The 15,819-nt window shown below is 39.0% G+C and overlaps 1 protein-coding gene across 2 annotated transcripts in view; it reads right to left on the minus strand.

The window, feature by feature from the left end:
* Positions 1-9,494, minus strand: part of LOC124776225 (vacuolar protein sorting-associated protein 18 homolog) — a 267,952-nt gene extending 258,458 nt beyond the window's left edge. Inside the window, exons 1-2 of one of the 2 annotated variants that reach the window (XM_047251081.1) lie at positions 9,128-9,494; positions 8,867-9,050 (exon numbers count right to left, since the gene is read on the minus strand). In XM_047251081.1, the coding sequence (XP_047107037.1) occupies positions 8,867-9,050; positions 9,128-9,208 (265 nt within the window). In that variant the 5' untranslated portion in view covers positions 9,209-9,494. The remainder of the gene's footprint in view (positions 1-8,866; positions 9,051-9,127) is intronic. The other variant, XM_047251082.1, reaches the window with a different exon arrangement.
* Positions 9,495-15,819: the final 6,325 nt, after the last annotated feature.

A 15,819-nucleotide genomic window follows, 5' to 3' on the forward strand; every position in this document is an offset into this window, starting at 1 on the left:
CTGATTATTTTATTTTCCTCTGTAGTTAGATACCAGCACTTGGAACTGGCACCATGAAATGCTGTGAGGTTCTGAGCAGATGGCTTGCACTTCAACAGGTCGGTCTACGGTTTCATGATACACTCACAAAACACAGGCAACATCTGAATGTATCCTGAGATCTCTGGAATGAATTTAACAGCAGATTGTTGAATTTTGTGTGTAATATGTTTCACTGTACCCTGAGCACAATCTTATGATTCAAATATTGTCATTTGTAACAACTAAAACAATCAATTTTTGACAAAATAATTTAATTGGATAGATAAAAAAATCTCCTCGCCAAGCAGCAGCAGAACACACACATAAAATAAGGTTGTAATTCAGCTAGCTTTCAGAGGCAGTGGCTTCTTCTGCAGGTAGAAGGGTTAAAGGGGAAGGAAGAGGGGTGAAGGAAAAGGACTGGAGAAGGTCTAGGAAAAAGTGGCAGATATCGGGAAAGTCACCCAGAACCACAGGTCAGGGGAGACTTATTGCACAGGATGAGAAGGAAAGGCTGATTGTTGGGGACTGCATCAGATGAGAATTAAAAACTTGAGAGCTTAAAGGTGGAAGACAGGGTAATATACAAGACAGAGATTACTGCTTAAGTATCATACATGAGTTAATAAGAGTGAAAAGCTAAATGCATTGTACGTAACAGAGGTGGCATGGGGTGGTGAAAAATAGATGGGTAGGATAATGAAATACGTAGAAAACTAAAATGGAGTGAAGAAAAGAGTAGTTACTATTTATAAATGCTGAGGCAGAAGAAATAAATGTAAATTAAGACCAGCTGGGTGGCAAGAACCAAGGACACGTTTTAGTGGTAGTTACCACCTGAGGAGTTCTTAGTTCAAAAGCAGATTTCCTGGGCCATCACATGCAACCCTGGTACTGCTGATCCCTCCAAAAAACTACTTCCCTGACTTCCTAGAATTATGCCCTGAAATGAAATCCATTCTGTCTGAAATCTTGCCCACCGCACCTATAGCAGCTTTTCATTGCTCTCCCAATCTCCGCAATATTCTTGTTAGACCCTATGCTCCTTGTGCACCCATCTCCCTACCCTATGGCTCCTACCCCTGTGACCATCCCCACTGGAAGACTTGCACTATGCACCCTCCTACCACAACCTATGGCAGCTCTGTAACTGGCAAAACATATGCTATCAAAGGGAGACCCACCTGTGAAACAACACGTCATACACTAGCTGTTCTGTAAACACTGTTCGGCCTTTTACATCGGCATGACTATCACCAAAATATCAATTAGGATGAATGGGCATAGGTAGAGGATGTATACTGGTTAGCATGCAATATCCTGTTGCAGAGCATGCTCTACAACATGACAATTGTGACCTCCATGCCTGTTTCACCACACGCACCATCTGGATTCTTCCCCCAGACACCAGTTTCTAGGAACTCCGCAGGTGGTAACTAGAATTACAACATGTCCTTGGTTCTTGCCACCCAGCTGGTCTTACTTTACATTAATTTCTTCTGTCTGAGCATTTATTCATAGTAACTACTCTTTCCTTCATTCTGGTTTAGTTTTCCACATCTTTCATTATCCTACCAGTCTATTTTTCACCGCTCCCTGCCTCCTCTGTTACGTACAATGCATTTAGATTTTCACTCTTATTAACTCATGTATGATGTTTAAGCAGTAATCTCTGTCTTGTTATTACCCTGTCTTCCACCTTTAAGCTCTCAGGTTTTCAAATCTCATCCGATGCAGTCCCCAACAATCAGTCTTTCCTTCTCATCCCAAGAGGTTCTGGGTGACTTTCCCGAAATCTGCCCCTTTTCCTAGATCTCCCCAGTTCCTTTCCTTCACCCCTCTTCCTTCCCCTTCAACCACTCTACCTGAAGAAGGAGCCACTTGCTCTAAAAGTTTGCCTAATTACAACCTTCTTTTACGTGTGTGTTCTGCTGCCGCTTCGTGAGTATATTTTTTATCCATCCAATTAAACATTACCATTTGAGTGACTAATGTCCTGTCAACTTTATGTAGAATCCTTCCTGGAGGTCTTGGTTCTAGGTAATGCTTTAGCTGCTTCATGCTGCCTATATAAGGCACACAGTTGGAGGAGTGTAATATGAGTTCCGACCCAGTATTGGCTGGATAAACGGCCCCATAGATAACTCCATCCTTACTTATATTAATGTGAGATAAGACAAAAAAGGTTTAAATAAATAACATACATGTTTTGTGGGAAAAAAATCAAAATAGGGGCAAGATGAAATCACTTGCAGTTGAATACATAAATCTTTATAACAGAGTAATAAAAAACTTGACTCTCTGTTAAGACTAGAGGAGGAATGTTCAGACACCGAACATCGTAAAATTATGATTCAGGTGCCTGGTTAAATTTCACAAAAATAAAATATGAAGCAGCCTCTCAGACACAGATTAATCATCCTACCCAGTAATCTTGGCAATGTACCACATAGTGCACATTTTAAAATGTTTTCCATGTGCATTCCATTGTCACATAAAACAAGGTAAGCTATTTTCTAGACATACTGCCATCCTAAGGACAGCAAGTCTATGTTTTTCTCTGCTGGAAATATCTTTCTAATACTCTAAAAGCACTTACAGAATCAGAGCAAATGAGTATACAGTTCCATTTATAATAACTCATCTGCCCCACTGCCTTTGAGTTGTTTGTCAAAGACTAAGTTTGTTGAAGGAAGAATGCTATAAACACTGTCAAGTAAAACTTCTGAACAACCAACATTATTCCCATGCTTAGATCCATCAAAGTATACAGCTGTAAAGTTTCACCACTTAACTAAAAATATGAAAAAAAAAGCTTGTTTAAAAATAAATTCTGGCGTATTTGATGTCTTGTACTTCTCCAATGTTAAAAACAACTCAGAACTCAATACCAATCAGAGAAGAAATATGCTTCAAACTTGTCAGGATATTGAGTTCTGTCACACTGAACTTAACGAGCTGCTCTTTTGCTTGGACAGAAATTGGTGTTTTCCCCTTCTATGATTAGATTCACTTGTTCCACTGATGATCAAGTAGTAATAGTCAAGTCAGGGACTGAACAGATATTACATGCTTATTACAACATACACTCACGTGTTGGGTGGTCAAGTGCTATTTCCCAAGTTGGACACAAAGGTTAGGTATTGGAATCATAGGTTCTCACCATAAAATGAGAGTCAAGGTCTTTAGGTAGGATTATCATCCGAACCATACATACTGCAGCCATAGTTCAGCCACAGCTCATCAATATCACCTGTCTCCCCATCATTATATGTTGATAAAATACTAAGAAATTTAGTGACTTCAGGGCTCTTGTCTTGACATTCTTCAGGCATGACAAACATGTGTGTTTCTCACTGAAAAAGAGGTCCACGAGCTTTACAGATTGCTCAAAACTCAGTACATTGTCACCCAGTTATAATTTTGGATTGATTATTAACATGATATACATGCATGATTAAATTATCCACACCCAGTGAACAACAGAAAAAGTGCCGCAGTGTAGACACTATACCATTAACTGCTATTGGAAACATGTTAATGGTAAAGATGTTCACTTGATAGACACTATTCTCCTGGATTGCTAATGCTAAACATAAAACAACATTCTGAATGGAAGGATTGCGTTATAACAAAAGACAACCCCAGAAACTCCGTACACATAGTAACTGTGCAATATGGTGTTGCCACATGGCATTGCAAGCCTCTGTAATGTCAAAAAAAAAAAAATCCTATTAAATGTTGCCTATGATAAAGGCTTCTTTTATTGTTGCCATTAAGTGAATAAGATTACTGAGTGTGGAAGATACTTTTCGAAACCACTCTCATAGTGACAGAGAGCCAACAAGTAGCTGTTATTCATTCTAATGATTTCCACACAAGTGCTACACTGGATAACTAGTGCAATCCTTAACTGGTTTCAGGAGCAGCATCACAGTTGCTACTATCCAGGAATTGGAATATTGTCATTCAGCCAAACACTGTTTAAAAGTATGATGAGGTAGCCCTTGGATGTGGGGTTTAGGTGGCGTCACGTATCTAATGCACCCTAACTCTGGTGCTGGATTGTGAGCCACATACAAAGCATGTTCTCATTCCCACACAGTAATTGGAAACCTGTACTCTTCAGTTTAGTTGTAGCTTAAATTCAGCCCTGCTCTCTGATAATTTCTGTCTGTGTTGGAATGTGTGTTCTAGGCTGTGGATGCCCTACAGAAATATTGTAGCCATAACATAGTTACTGTTGCATTGTGCTGCCAGTTAGTTTACTTGTCGTTGGGAAGTGACTAATAAGGCAATCTTGGTCTTTAGCAGCTATCATTGTGCTAACATGGTTTGAGTTTAGGTAGTTGGTGCAGTAACGTGGATTGTGGAAGTGTTTTCAATGAGTTACTAAGGTCTTTTTCGTTTATTGTTTGGCGTTCTTGTTAGGTCTGATTAGTTTGGTGTTTGTTGTGCAGAAAGAAGTCTAATTTTTTTTAATTGGTATTCAATTAGGATGCTTTAGGAGATTCTTTTGTTTTTTGTGTGTGTGTGTGGGGGGGGGGGGGGGGGGGGTGCGCGCGCGCGCAGCCAATCTAGGTGGTACTGCTGGAGGCTTTTGTTGGTCAGTAATTTTTGTTTTGGTTTTATTCTACAGTGATTGTGATGTTGTGTCTGTTGTATATTTACAGTAGGTAGTTGTGTTTTAATTCATGTACTAAATATGGTGTATTTCGTTTTTTAAGTTGGCGGGTCTTGGTTCCACATATTTGGTTTTTTGTTATCGATAGTTGCAGTTGAGCTATATAGGTCAAGCAAAATGTGCCATACCACTTTTTGGTATTGACATCTGCCATTGAGCTATAAAGGTCAAGAAAAATATCCGATTCCTGTGGTTTTGTTGGTGTGGCAGAATGGTGCAATTTAATTTTTTTATTTTATTTGTTTTAGGATGGTGCGGTAAGTTTTTATTGTTGTTTATTTAGCTTGTCCCCGCCCTAAACCCCCAATTTCTACGGTTGTCCTGTTAGTTTAATTTTATTTTTGGAGTGAGACATTATTGTGTCACTTTTATTTTAGCTCACATTTGTTGCCATCTGTATGTAGTGATGTCATTGTTGCTATATCGTATACGCTGGAAATAGGTGTTTCCACCATATTGGTGACTTCATGAGTCAAAGTAGATGGATAGTTCCCAGAATGAGATTTTCACTCTGCAGCGGAGTGTGTGGATAGTATCGGACACTTCTGTACTGCCAAATGTATATGTAGGTGTGGATTATGTGAGGAAGGTGATATTCATATGATTGTTTCACAAGCTGTCACCTCTATCACACTGTCTCTCACATTAATGCTGCTATTTCACTAAAAAACGTAATTATTGATAATTTTTGTAACTAATATTACAGTCTTACTAAATAGAGATAACAGTAATGATCTTTCAAAAATAAGTCAGTTTTGTGACAGGATCACAACTGAACATTTTGTTCTTATCCATCAGAAAATTACAGTTCATCCCTCAGTGAGTAATTACACCTAGATAATGCTGAAGATGATCTAGATAAGATACACAAGGACCAAACACTCCTTCTGAATAGTATGTGGCTGTTTGAAAAACTGAACTACTGTGCACCTATGTTTTGTTACAGAAGAATGGCACTCTACTTTGTTACTGGCATCTGTGGCAATAGTTTGCAGACAGCTACAGATTTATTAATGTGATCATGTGTTTATATGCTTACCTATTGCCTGTGTTAGTGTGGATTTAGCGACTTTTACAACCACTTTCCTTAGAGTTGTGGCAAACAAAATTGAAACGTCACAATTTTGCAAGATCATTAGATGAAAATTTGTTTGAACACTTTAATTTCATTTCTTTTCCATTAAATATCAAAGACTTCTTGTTCCAACCAGAGAGTATTTTGTGCAGTTTATGCAAAACTCTGGCGTAACATGCAGTGATCCTGCCTAACAAGGATCCCCCACACATTTCTCACCTTATGCCTTGCAATTACACCCTGATGTGATGTGTCGACATATCAGAAATTTAGAGCATTTTATTGTGCCAATGTATGAAACATTTGCAAATTATCCCCTTTTAAAACCGTGCTGGTATGCCATCAAGAGTCATAAAGCGAAAGAGTGCGAAGTCGAGAGGTGAAGGTCGGTGCACCAACACATGGATGTCCCGGTATACGAGTAGTGCTGGCTTGTTAAAGGAATTGCATTGGTTTGAGTTTTGGACTATGGCAGTGCTTACCTGGACTGGTGGCTTAATCTGCACATGGAGATGTCTTATAATCGTGAATTGAGAAGGAGAATATTGAGGATTATTGAGCTTCCTTACAGGAGTAAAATGATACTATATTTGTAGTCTGCAAAGGATTAATTTGGTACCTTAACTTGAACACTCCTGCATCCAGTACTTCTGCTGTGCTGATAAACATACAGCACTGGGTGGCTTAATTTACTGGTGTATTATAAGTGCAAAAATTATTCACTCTATAAATCATAATGCCAACAGGCATATTATATCAAGTAATTGACAGTATGTGACATTGTTATGTACCATCTAATGTTTTTCTCATCTCATTCTAGTCTTTCTGAATTTCACAATGTTGCCTACATCTGTTGATCCGATAAGGCACATGCTACTGTATGTGGGGAAGGTATCACGAGTCCAAAAATTTTTACTACTTGTTAGCATTAAGGACACAGAAATTTGTAAAAGGCTGCTGCTACGATGCATAGGGTTTGATTAAATACTGTATGTTACATATGTGTGAGTTTACCTAAAACTGCTAGTATCGTGTGAGTGTTTAACTCATCATGGACACCATCATGTGATTACTATGATTAACGAAATCGAGAATGAGGAAATCCTTGTTAAGGCTGTCATTGTAATTATCTTGTACGTTGGGACTCACGGTGGTTATCAGTTGTAAGCCTTCTTCTTTCCAAGTGTTACCTATTGTTCTTTTCAAGTTGTGTACAGAAATGTGTGATTTATGAGGTGTTGGATGGGCATTGGAGGTCCAGTAAATGTTCGGCTTTGAAATAATCAGATGTCAGTTGGCACCGAATGGGAACCCACGGCTGTTAGCAGTATCAGGCTTGCTGCAGACGGGGGCTGCTTGATTTTGTTGAGCGAGGTTTGTTCATGGGAAACTAACTTACTTCAGTGGAACCTTGTATTTTATAATAGCTTAAACGATTTTCACTGCATTTGATTGTATCACAAACTTTGAATATTTACTTTCTCTCAAGGTGCATAAATGGACTTTAAAAATTTATTGTTTAATACTTAATGATTACTAATGGAGTTTGTATAAATGATTAGACTATGATTCAAAAAACATACGAGTACCTTTAACGGCGTGTTTTAACAATTTAGAAATATTACAAGGAGTTACTGTTGTGTAAATGTATAGTTCTTGCGAATGATTTTTAGTTTTATGTTTTTGAATTTGATTGACTGGAAGTAATGGTTCTTTTGAAAGATCGTGATTATTTTAGTCCACTTGGATGTAAAAACTTACAAAAGTGTAATTAACATCTAATTTTAATAAATGTTTGAAAGTGTTAGTCTGGCTTTTGATGCCCAGTCCTCACGCTTCTGCCCACTTGGTACAGTATCATACTATGTATGTAAAGTCTCACCTTAAGGTGAAAAAATCCTGCCCTGATTTGCTGAGGAAGGATAGGGAAACTGAATGTTATGACGGTGGTAGCAGTCTTCTGTGTCTCACCATTACACTGTTATACCATCCATTTCCCATCCCATTTATGCTCAAGCAGTATGCATGTCAATGACGCCTCCCATCACTAATGAGTCCCTAGCTGAAATTAAGTGTGTACGTATTTTCTCCTGCTAGTAGCAGGTGAGTAGTAATGGCTTCAATAAGAAGCATTCCATTGTGGAGTCTTAACTCATTTTACATTATCAACAATACCTTCTGAAGTCTCATCAATGCAGAAAGGAGATACCTCCTGATCTGAAAATAACACAATCCCCTTTCTTCCTTTACTACAATAAATGCATACTGACACTCTAGCACATTTGTTACAATCTCCAGCTGATTTACTGAGCGCATTTCTTGTGCAGTTGTTATGTCCAGCCCTCTTGCAGTAGCATGTACTACAGGACTGATGGTGCTGACTACAATTCGGTTCTGGAACCCTGTATTTGTTATCTCTCAATGAGCCCCCTGGGGGCACATAGTTTTGGTCACTGTAGAAATTCCAATTCATGAGGAATATTCAAGACGAGCCGTCCGCTTCGGCCAGTGGCATAATGTTAATGGCTACTGTGACGTCACATTTTCAAACATATATTTAGAGTTTTGTTGTTAGATGGCAAAGCCACAAAATGTGAAAGCAAGAGGTTATGAAGACAGATTATGCTGCAGTTTAGCCTGTTTTATGAAAATCACCAGTGACATCACGTTACAGTTGCCATGCTGTTTACGACGTTTGTTGCATGTTTCCTACAACACTGGTAAAAGCTAACGACTCTTACTGGATAGTCCTCTTTGTCCGAAATTCCATTCCCACAGATGCACTTGCCTGTGTCTGTATTATTCTCCAAAATGAAATTACTTGTCATTCAGATATATTTGTACTGACAAACTGCTATACTACTTTAAACAATCCAAAGGACTTTCATTATTCTCTTTCGCAGCTCATTAATACGCTTGCATAAAAAGTTCAAAATCTACAGGCATACAATCAGTTAAAGAATAAACATATTTTTTTTTATAAAAATCATACAACTACAGAACTAATTTGCACATTAGACAGTATTGAAGCTTTCTTTGGTTTACACATAAAAATGGAATTCACTGTGCATTGGATAGTTTATTACCTTCTTTCTTCTCTGGTGGCTGAACACTAATTCTTAAAAGCACATAATTTGCCATGGCTACTACAACGTGATCATTACTGACAGCTAGATGTGTTATACTTTCCGCAGGCGAAAAATTGACTTTGTGTTTACTGAATATTGGTGTTTCCTCTTCCAACTTCATATGTATGAAACCTGTTGTACTCTGAAAACCCAATGAGTGTCAAGTTATATTTAGCTGATAGAAAAATGTGGTTATTTACAAGTGTTGTATTCTTTTACCATCTCTGGGCGAATAATTGGTGTGGTTGTTCCTCTCACACGCTGAGAAGCTTGTTCATACTGGTCAAATAACGAAGTCATTTTGGGATACTAGATTCCTGTTAATTTTAACTTTCAGAAAAATATAACGGGCTTCGCACGTTCACTTCACATTAGCTTTAATTAATAACAATCCTAAACTGCTTTAAATAACTGCGGAAATAATAGACAGGCACCGAACTGATGACTGTCACCACTTAAACCCTCCGAGTCCTTTCAGAATTACTTTCGAACATATCAATAGCACACCGCCGTAAACCCACTGCAAGCACACATGTGTTTTGACAGCAAAATTTGTTGTAGTTTCTTTTTGACAGTTGGTACAACTATTTTCATATGATGTCAAAGATACTCAATGAATAAACAAAACCCTCAAAGGGTCCTTTTTTGGGGGGGGGGGGAGGTTTTTTTTTAATTATGTGAAGTTCGTGACACAGTGTCTGCTGTTCCTGTTTGGTTGCTGTTCAAGGAAGATCTCTTTTCTGACAGTAATATAATTTGCTAAACGGAATCGAAGTTAAACTATTGTCATTGCGTTCATTCACGTTATAGTAAGCTTTGTGTCTTGTTAATCTTTACAGTACATTCTAGCTTGCTTTCTCTCGTGACATATTGCAAAAGGATGATTCTCACACAAAATAAAAATAATATCTGAAAGCGAAAAATTAAAGACCAATTCAGACTGGACGTCACAGCTACGTCAAGTCCGGGTTTATTCACAATGTCCGTCAGGACACAGCAAATCAATTCAAGTCACTTGATCTAAAATCAAATCGCTGTCCTCAACTGTTCTTTCGCTGGCATGGTGGCACAGTCTACCACAACACTCCCGACACTTCGGCTTCATTTTCTTGCCTACTGTGCCAGTAGTGCGCCAAGCGACCAGAAAGTTAAACTGTTGAGATCGGCGCGATCGTGAAAGCGGAAGCAAATAGTAGTTGTTTATTTTGGTTTGTACAATGGCTTTTACAAATGTGAGCATAGCCTAGCGCGGTAGATTGCAGCAACGACAAGAAGAAGGTACCACACCTTTCCTAAGGTCCCTGAGAGGCATATACCATCATGTTACTAAACTTTATCGTCAGGATTCGCTTGCAAACTACGTGTATGTTGATGATTACTGCTTCGTTTTAGGAGCAGAAAATGGCTAGTGTATGGCAGATGAGAGGATCTTGCGAAAAGAGACCCCATTTACCTTTATATTAATGTTAAGTTTTGTCCGCTACACGTCGAACAAAGCCAGACAATAATAAACTCGCGTGGAATGCAGTTAACCACATTGTTTGACATTCGATTCATGGGAATAGATAAATCTATAAACGAAAATGAAAAACTAAACATTCTTCTAAATGAAAAGCTATTCGTCCAAATTATCTCAGACTTCCTAAAAATGAAATTACATACCAAAAGAGTTGGAAACAATCAATTATTTAAATCAATGCAAACGAGAAAAATCTTACGCAATGTCTAGCGCTGTCGTTTTTTTTTGTTTTTTTTTCTTTATTGTAATTTGGACACCCCATACAAGGTGGGCTGGCAGCGGAACAGTGTACTCCGCTCTTCAGCCATAAGCAGTACAATAAAAAAGAAAGGGAGACAGACAAGTAACAGAATGGCGGTTTAAAAAACAGGAGATACAATAGTTAAAAAACATGAAGCCGTTCACACTTGACGAAACAAACAAGAAAAACCGTCGGCACTGGGCACAAACACTGACGAGGTAGATGACACACGTGAACGAAGGAGCGTGGACGGCGAAAAACACTGAGGCACAGACACGACGGCACAGACACTAAACCGAGGGCGACGATCTCCGGCGCGCGAAAGTTCACGATGCGTGTGCGAGTCCGGGGACCTGCCAAGAGAGGAGGAGGAGGAGGGGGAGTGGGAAAGCGAGAGGGGAGAGCAGGGACGCCACGGGCAGGGGAAAGAGGGGGGAGAGAGGAAGGGGGAGGGGAAGCCCGGAAGAAGAGGGGTGGAGGGAGGGGACGGGGGAAAAGGAAAGAGAAGGGAAGGGAAGAGAAAGGAGGGAGGGTGCCGAAGGGAAAGGACACCAGGAGGGAGGGGGGGCAGGGTCAAAGTTGATAGGAGGGGTAGATGGAGGGGACGAGGACATCATCAGGGAGAGGGAGCTGGCGGAAGCCACCGTGGGAGAGGGTAAGGAGGGTGGAGAGATGGAGACCGGGTGGGACATGGGAGTACAGGCGCGGCAGCGGGCGGGGGTGGGAGAGGATCGGGGAGACGAGCGGGTGAGGAGGATCGAGTTTACGGGAGGTGTATAGGATTCGTAGCCTTTCGAGGAAGAGGAGGAGGTGGGGGAAGCGCTGTCGTTTAAAAACACATTAATTTATTTCAATTTACAAGGTTGGCGCTTATGCACAGCAGACAACTGATTTATTATCTATGACTCGAAAGTAAAGCAACGCAAACCCTCTAGAAGTAGCCAATACTTTTAACAGATATTATATTACTGTAGCAGACTAATTAATAGGTCAAAATAAAACAAATGCAGTAAGTAAATTGTTAAACCCCCCACATACAAATCATACTATGGTTTTCATACCTACAACAGATGCAGAAGTGACAAACCTAATAAAACAACTTAAAATTAAACACTCTTCTCGCTTGGATGGTGTTAAATCACATCTCATAAAGGAATGCAGAGAATGTATATTAAAACCATTGACACACACATGCTGAATGCTGCGATAGAAGAAGGTATATTTCCAGATTCACTGAAAGTAAGTAAAGTGAAGCCAATATTTAAGAAAGGGAAAAGGGATGAATTAGGAAATTACAGGCCAATATCATTGATCTCAACATTTGCTAAAATCTACGAAATGATAATAAAGAATAGAATTGTAAGTTTTATAACAAAGTACAGTATACTGCATTCATCACAACATGGTTTCGGAGAAGGGAAGTCAACAAAAACAACAGATATAATTGAGCACATTCTTAATTTACTTGACAGGCAACAAAAGACTTGTGGGATTTTTATGGACCTATCTAAGGCATTTGATTGTGTGAACCACTCAAAATTAATGATGAAATTATATCAGTATGGAATTAGAGGAAAATGCTATGACATACTTAAATCATACATTACAAACAGGAAACAATGCACAGAAATCAGACATACTAGTGGGGGGAAATAGAACAAACTACATATCAGAATTACAAACAGTTAAACACGGTGTGCCGCAAGGGTCTGTGCTTGGGCCAATACTATTTATACTCTACGCAAATGTCTTCCCTAGCTATATAAATCAGAAACTTATAATGTATGCTGATGACACAACAATCATTTGCACAGCTGACACAAAGGAGGAGCTTGAGAAGGAAGCACTCCTGACTATTGGAAATGCAAATAAATATTTAACACAAAACAACCCGTTTATGAATCAGTCTAAAACAATGAATGTAGTATTTCAGACCAAATTATAATATAAATGTTAATATAAATGGAAAGACTATTAAAGAAGTAACCAGCACAAATTTTCTAGGAACTATAATAGACAAACATTTGGCATGGGGGGAGCACATAGATGCACTGTGTAAAAAGATAAACAAACAGATCTTCATCATGCATAAAACAGCTAAGACTGTGGATGATAAAGTCCTCAGATCAATGTATTATGGACTTGTCTTCCCACATTTGTCTTATTCAGTTCATATACGGGGAAATGCACAAGCTGGCTACCTAAAAAGAATATTCACAATTCAGAAAAGGGCAGTGAGATGCATTGCAAAAATACCACCAAGACAGACCTGTAGGCAAGCTTTTGTACACTATAATATTATGACAGTATATTCACTGTATATATACCAAAGCATAATGGTGGTAAGGTCAAGTGATAAACACCTCCTAAATAAAGATATACACAAACATGGTACGAGAGGAAATGAAAATTACTACATGATAAACAGAAATCTAAAACTGTCTATGACTGCCCCAGAAGAAGCAGGCAAAAGGTTTTTTAATAACCTCCCCAAAATCATTAAAAAAGAAACAGATCTAAAATGTTTTAAAAATCATTTGAAACTATATCTCACAGAGAAATGTATATACAGTTTGAGTGAATACTAAGATGGTGTTTAAATATATCATTACTGAAAAGTACCTGAAAAAATTATCATTGCTGTATGTTTTTTTGATTTGTGTGTACGTATAATGTGAAACATGTAAAACCTTTGTATGATTATGGACTATTTCTGTTTAATCATTTGTTTCATTTATATATATATTGAAATCAAGTTTGATGTTAATAGGCTATTGTATGACACACCCAATACTCTCAGCTGGATTTTCAGCTGGAGTCCATGGCCAAAGAATAAATAAATAAATAAACATTAATATCTATGAGCAACTTATGACGTCATTGGTCGCCCCCAAATGAGCCATATCAACTGACGATGAAGAGCAAACTGCCACAAAGGTGCGACAAAGCATCTAATGCTGTAAAACACTCCCACGGCAGAGAATCAGCCAGTTCCATATATAAGTGCCAGATTCGCCTGCTTTGACGATGAAGTGGTAAAATTAAGGGCAGTTATTCGTGCCTAGAAAAAGATACAGAGAGCAATAGAAACTGTATCAGAAGGATCAAGTGAAGAAGGACAAACAAATTTTGAAGACTATAGGATCTCGATATTCAAAAACGTGCCGTTGACTTGTTGATAAGCCAGATTAGCAAGCCATCTGCAAGATGGAAAGACGAAAATAAGTTGTTTGCTCTAAATTTATTATATTACAGCACTCAGGCATACAGACTTTGTCAGAATGTTTTATGTTCCCATCAGTGTGTATATTACAGAGGTATGTGGAAAGCATACAAATAAAATATAGGATAAGTGACAATGTTTCACCTTTTAAAGCAAAGGGTAGAGCATTTTTCTGGTACTGATAAACGAGTATATATGTCATGTGCTTCTTATGTATGAATCTATGCATTTATATTCCGTTGATATGAACGTGGTAAAGTGCAGTTCTATCCAACGTCACAAGTGTTTCTTCATGAATGTGTTGTAACTTGCGACTGGATTCATGATTTTCATCCCTACTTGCGTGTATTTTAGAATCATTTTTGGTACATCTCCGTCTTCTGATATCATACAAACTCTTGGAGGCAAAAAAATAATTTAAATATTTCGTAAATCTCGTAGGAAAGATATGCAAAACAAACATTAAGCCCGGTCCACACGCAACGATCTGTCTGCGCAGACATCGGCGCAGATGTCTGTACATGCAAAAGATCGCTGCAAATGTGGTGTGTTCACACGACACAAACCCCAATCTACTACTCGCTCGCCATCTGTCGGTGTAGAAAAGAAATATCAGTGGCAAGCGACTACGCTCCCAATAAACGTCAAAAATTTGATTCAGTTATTTTGAAATATGGAAATGGAGGAACTTCTGTTATGGTCTGTGTTCGCAACTTGTGTTGCAAAAAACATTCGGACCAACCGCAGGAAACAGAGAAAGCGGTCAAAATGGTGTAGACAGTGGCTGCTAAAGCGAAAGCAGTTTTCTCACGTAAATTTTCTGCGAGGGTTGCAGGGCGAACTTAACGACTGGCGAAATTATTTGCAGATGGATGTCGAAACTTATAATTATCCCTTAAAGCTCGTAATCCCTCATATTACGAGAAAAAATATTTGTATGAGAAGGGCAATTTCTCCTCATGAACGGCTGGCGGTAACATTAAGATTACTAGCAACAGGAAGGAGCTACAAGGATTTGGAATTGCCACTGTAATATCGAAACAAGCGTTGAGTGAAATAATACCCAACACATGTGAAACTATTTACGCTGTCCTGAAGGATGAGTTCATGAATGCAAGTCAAGTAAATTAAGTCTGTCAAGTTACAGATAATACTCTTGCTTGGTCTTGGCGTTTCTTGATCACTAATAAAGCCAAGCAGGTCAAAATACCATAAAGTTGGCTGGTATACTTGTTCTACTCCTACACCAGATCTTCTAGATTTCTGAACTTTGGATAACTCTTTTCGGTAAACAGTTCGCAACGATTTTTTTTTAATTACTGTTTCTCTGTTTGCCGAGGCGTCAACTGCCTGCAGTTTTTCAATTAGATCATTGTATGCTGCTGTCTTTTTGTCTTGGTCACTATATTCTTTACTTTTAACCTTCCACAAACGAGGGTGGTTTCTATATATTTCAATGAATTCACTTACAAACTCTCGAGAACACTGACGAGTATCAGCCATTTTAATGCCCTGTGCGCACAAATACAAACACTAGACTGAGTAAACAGCTGTTTCGCGTCAGATTTGCGGCGATCTCCTGTCCACACGCTCCAACTTGTCTGCGCAGATGTGGTTTGAACCCACAGATTTGAGAGGTTTCGCTCAAACCTCCAACTCCAACTTCCAGGTTTGCACACACCTCAGGTTGGTGCAAATCTTCTGTCCATACGCAACGATCTGTCTGCGCACATCACATGTGCGCAGACATTTGCGCAGACAGATCGTTGCGTGTGGACGGGCCTTTACACTTACGACGCATCTGAAGTTCTCGTCTCTCGCCGCTTGGAGCGCTAGTGTCGCTCCAGCTGTCAAACAGTAACAACTTCTACAGCAGTGAGTGTCGCGACTGTTATGTTAGACTGTGATGGCGCTCTTCGCAAGTGGCT

This window comes from Schistocerca piceifrons, chromosome 2 (assembly GCF_021461385.2).
Source record: "Schistocerca piceifrons isolate TAMUIC-IGC-003096 chromosome 2, iqSchPice1.1, whole genome shotgun sequence".
In the NCBI taxonomy this organism is placed as follows: Eukaryota; Metazoa; Arthropoda; class Insecta; order Orthoptera; family Acrididae; genus Schistocerca; species Schistocerca piceifrons.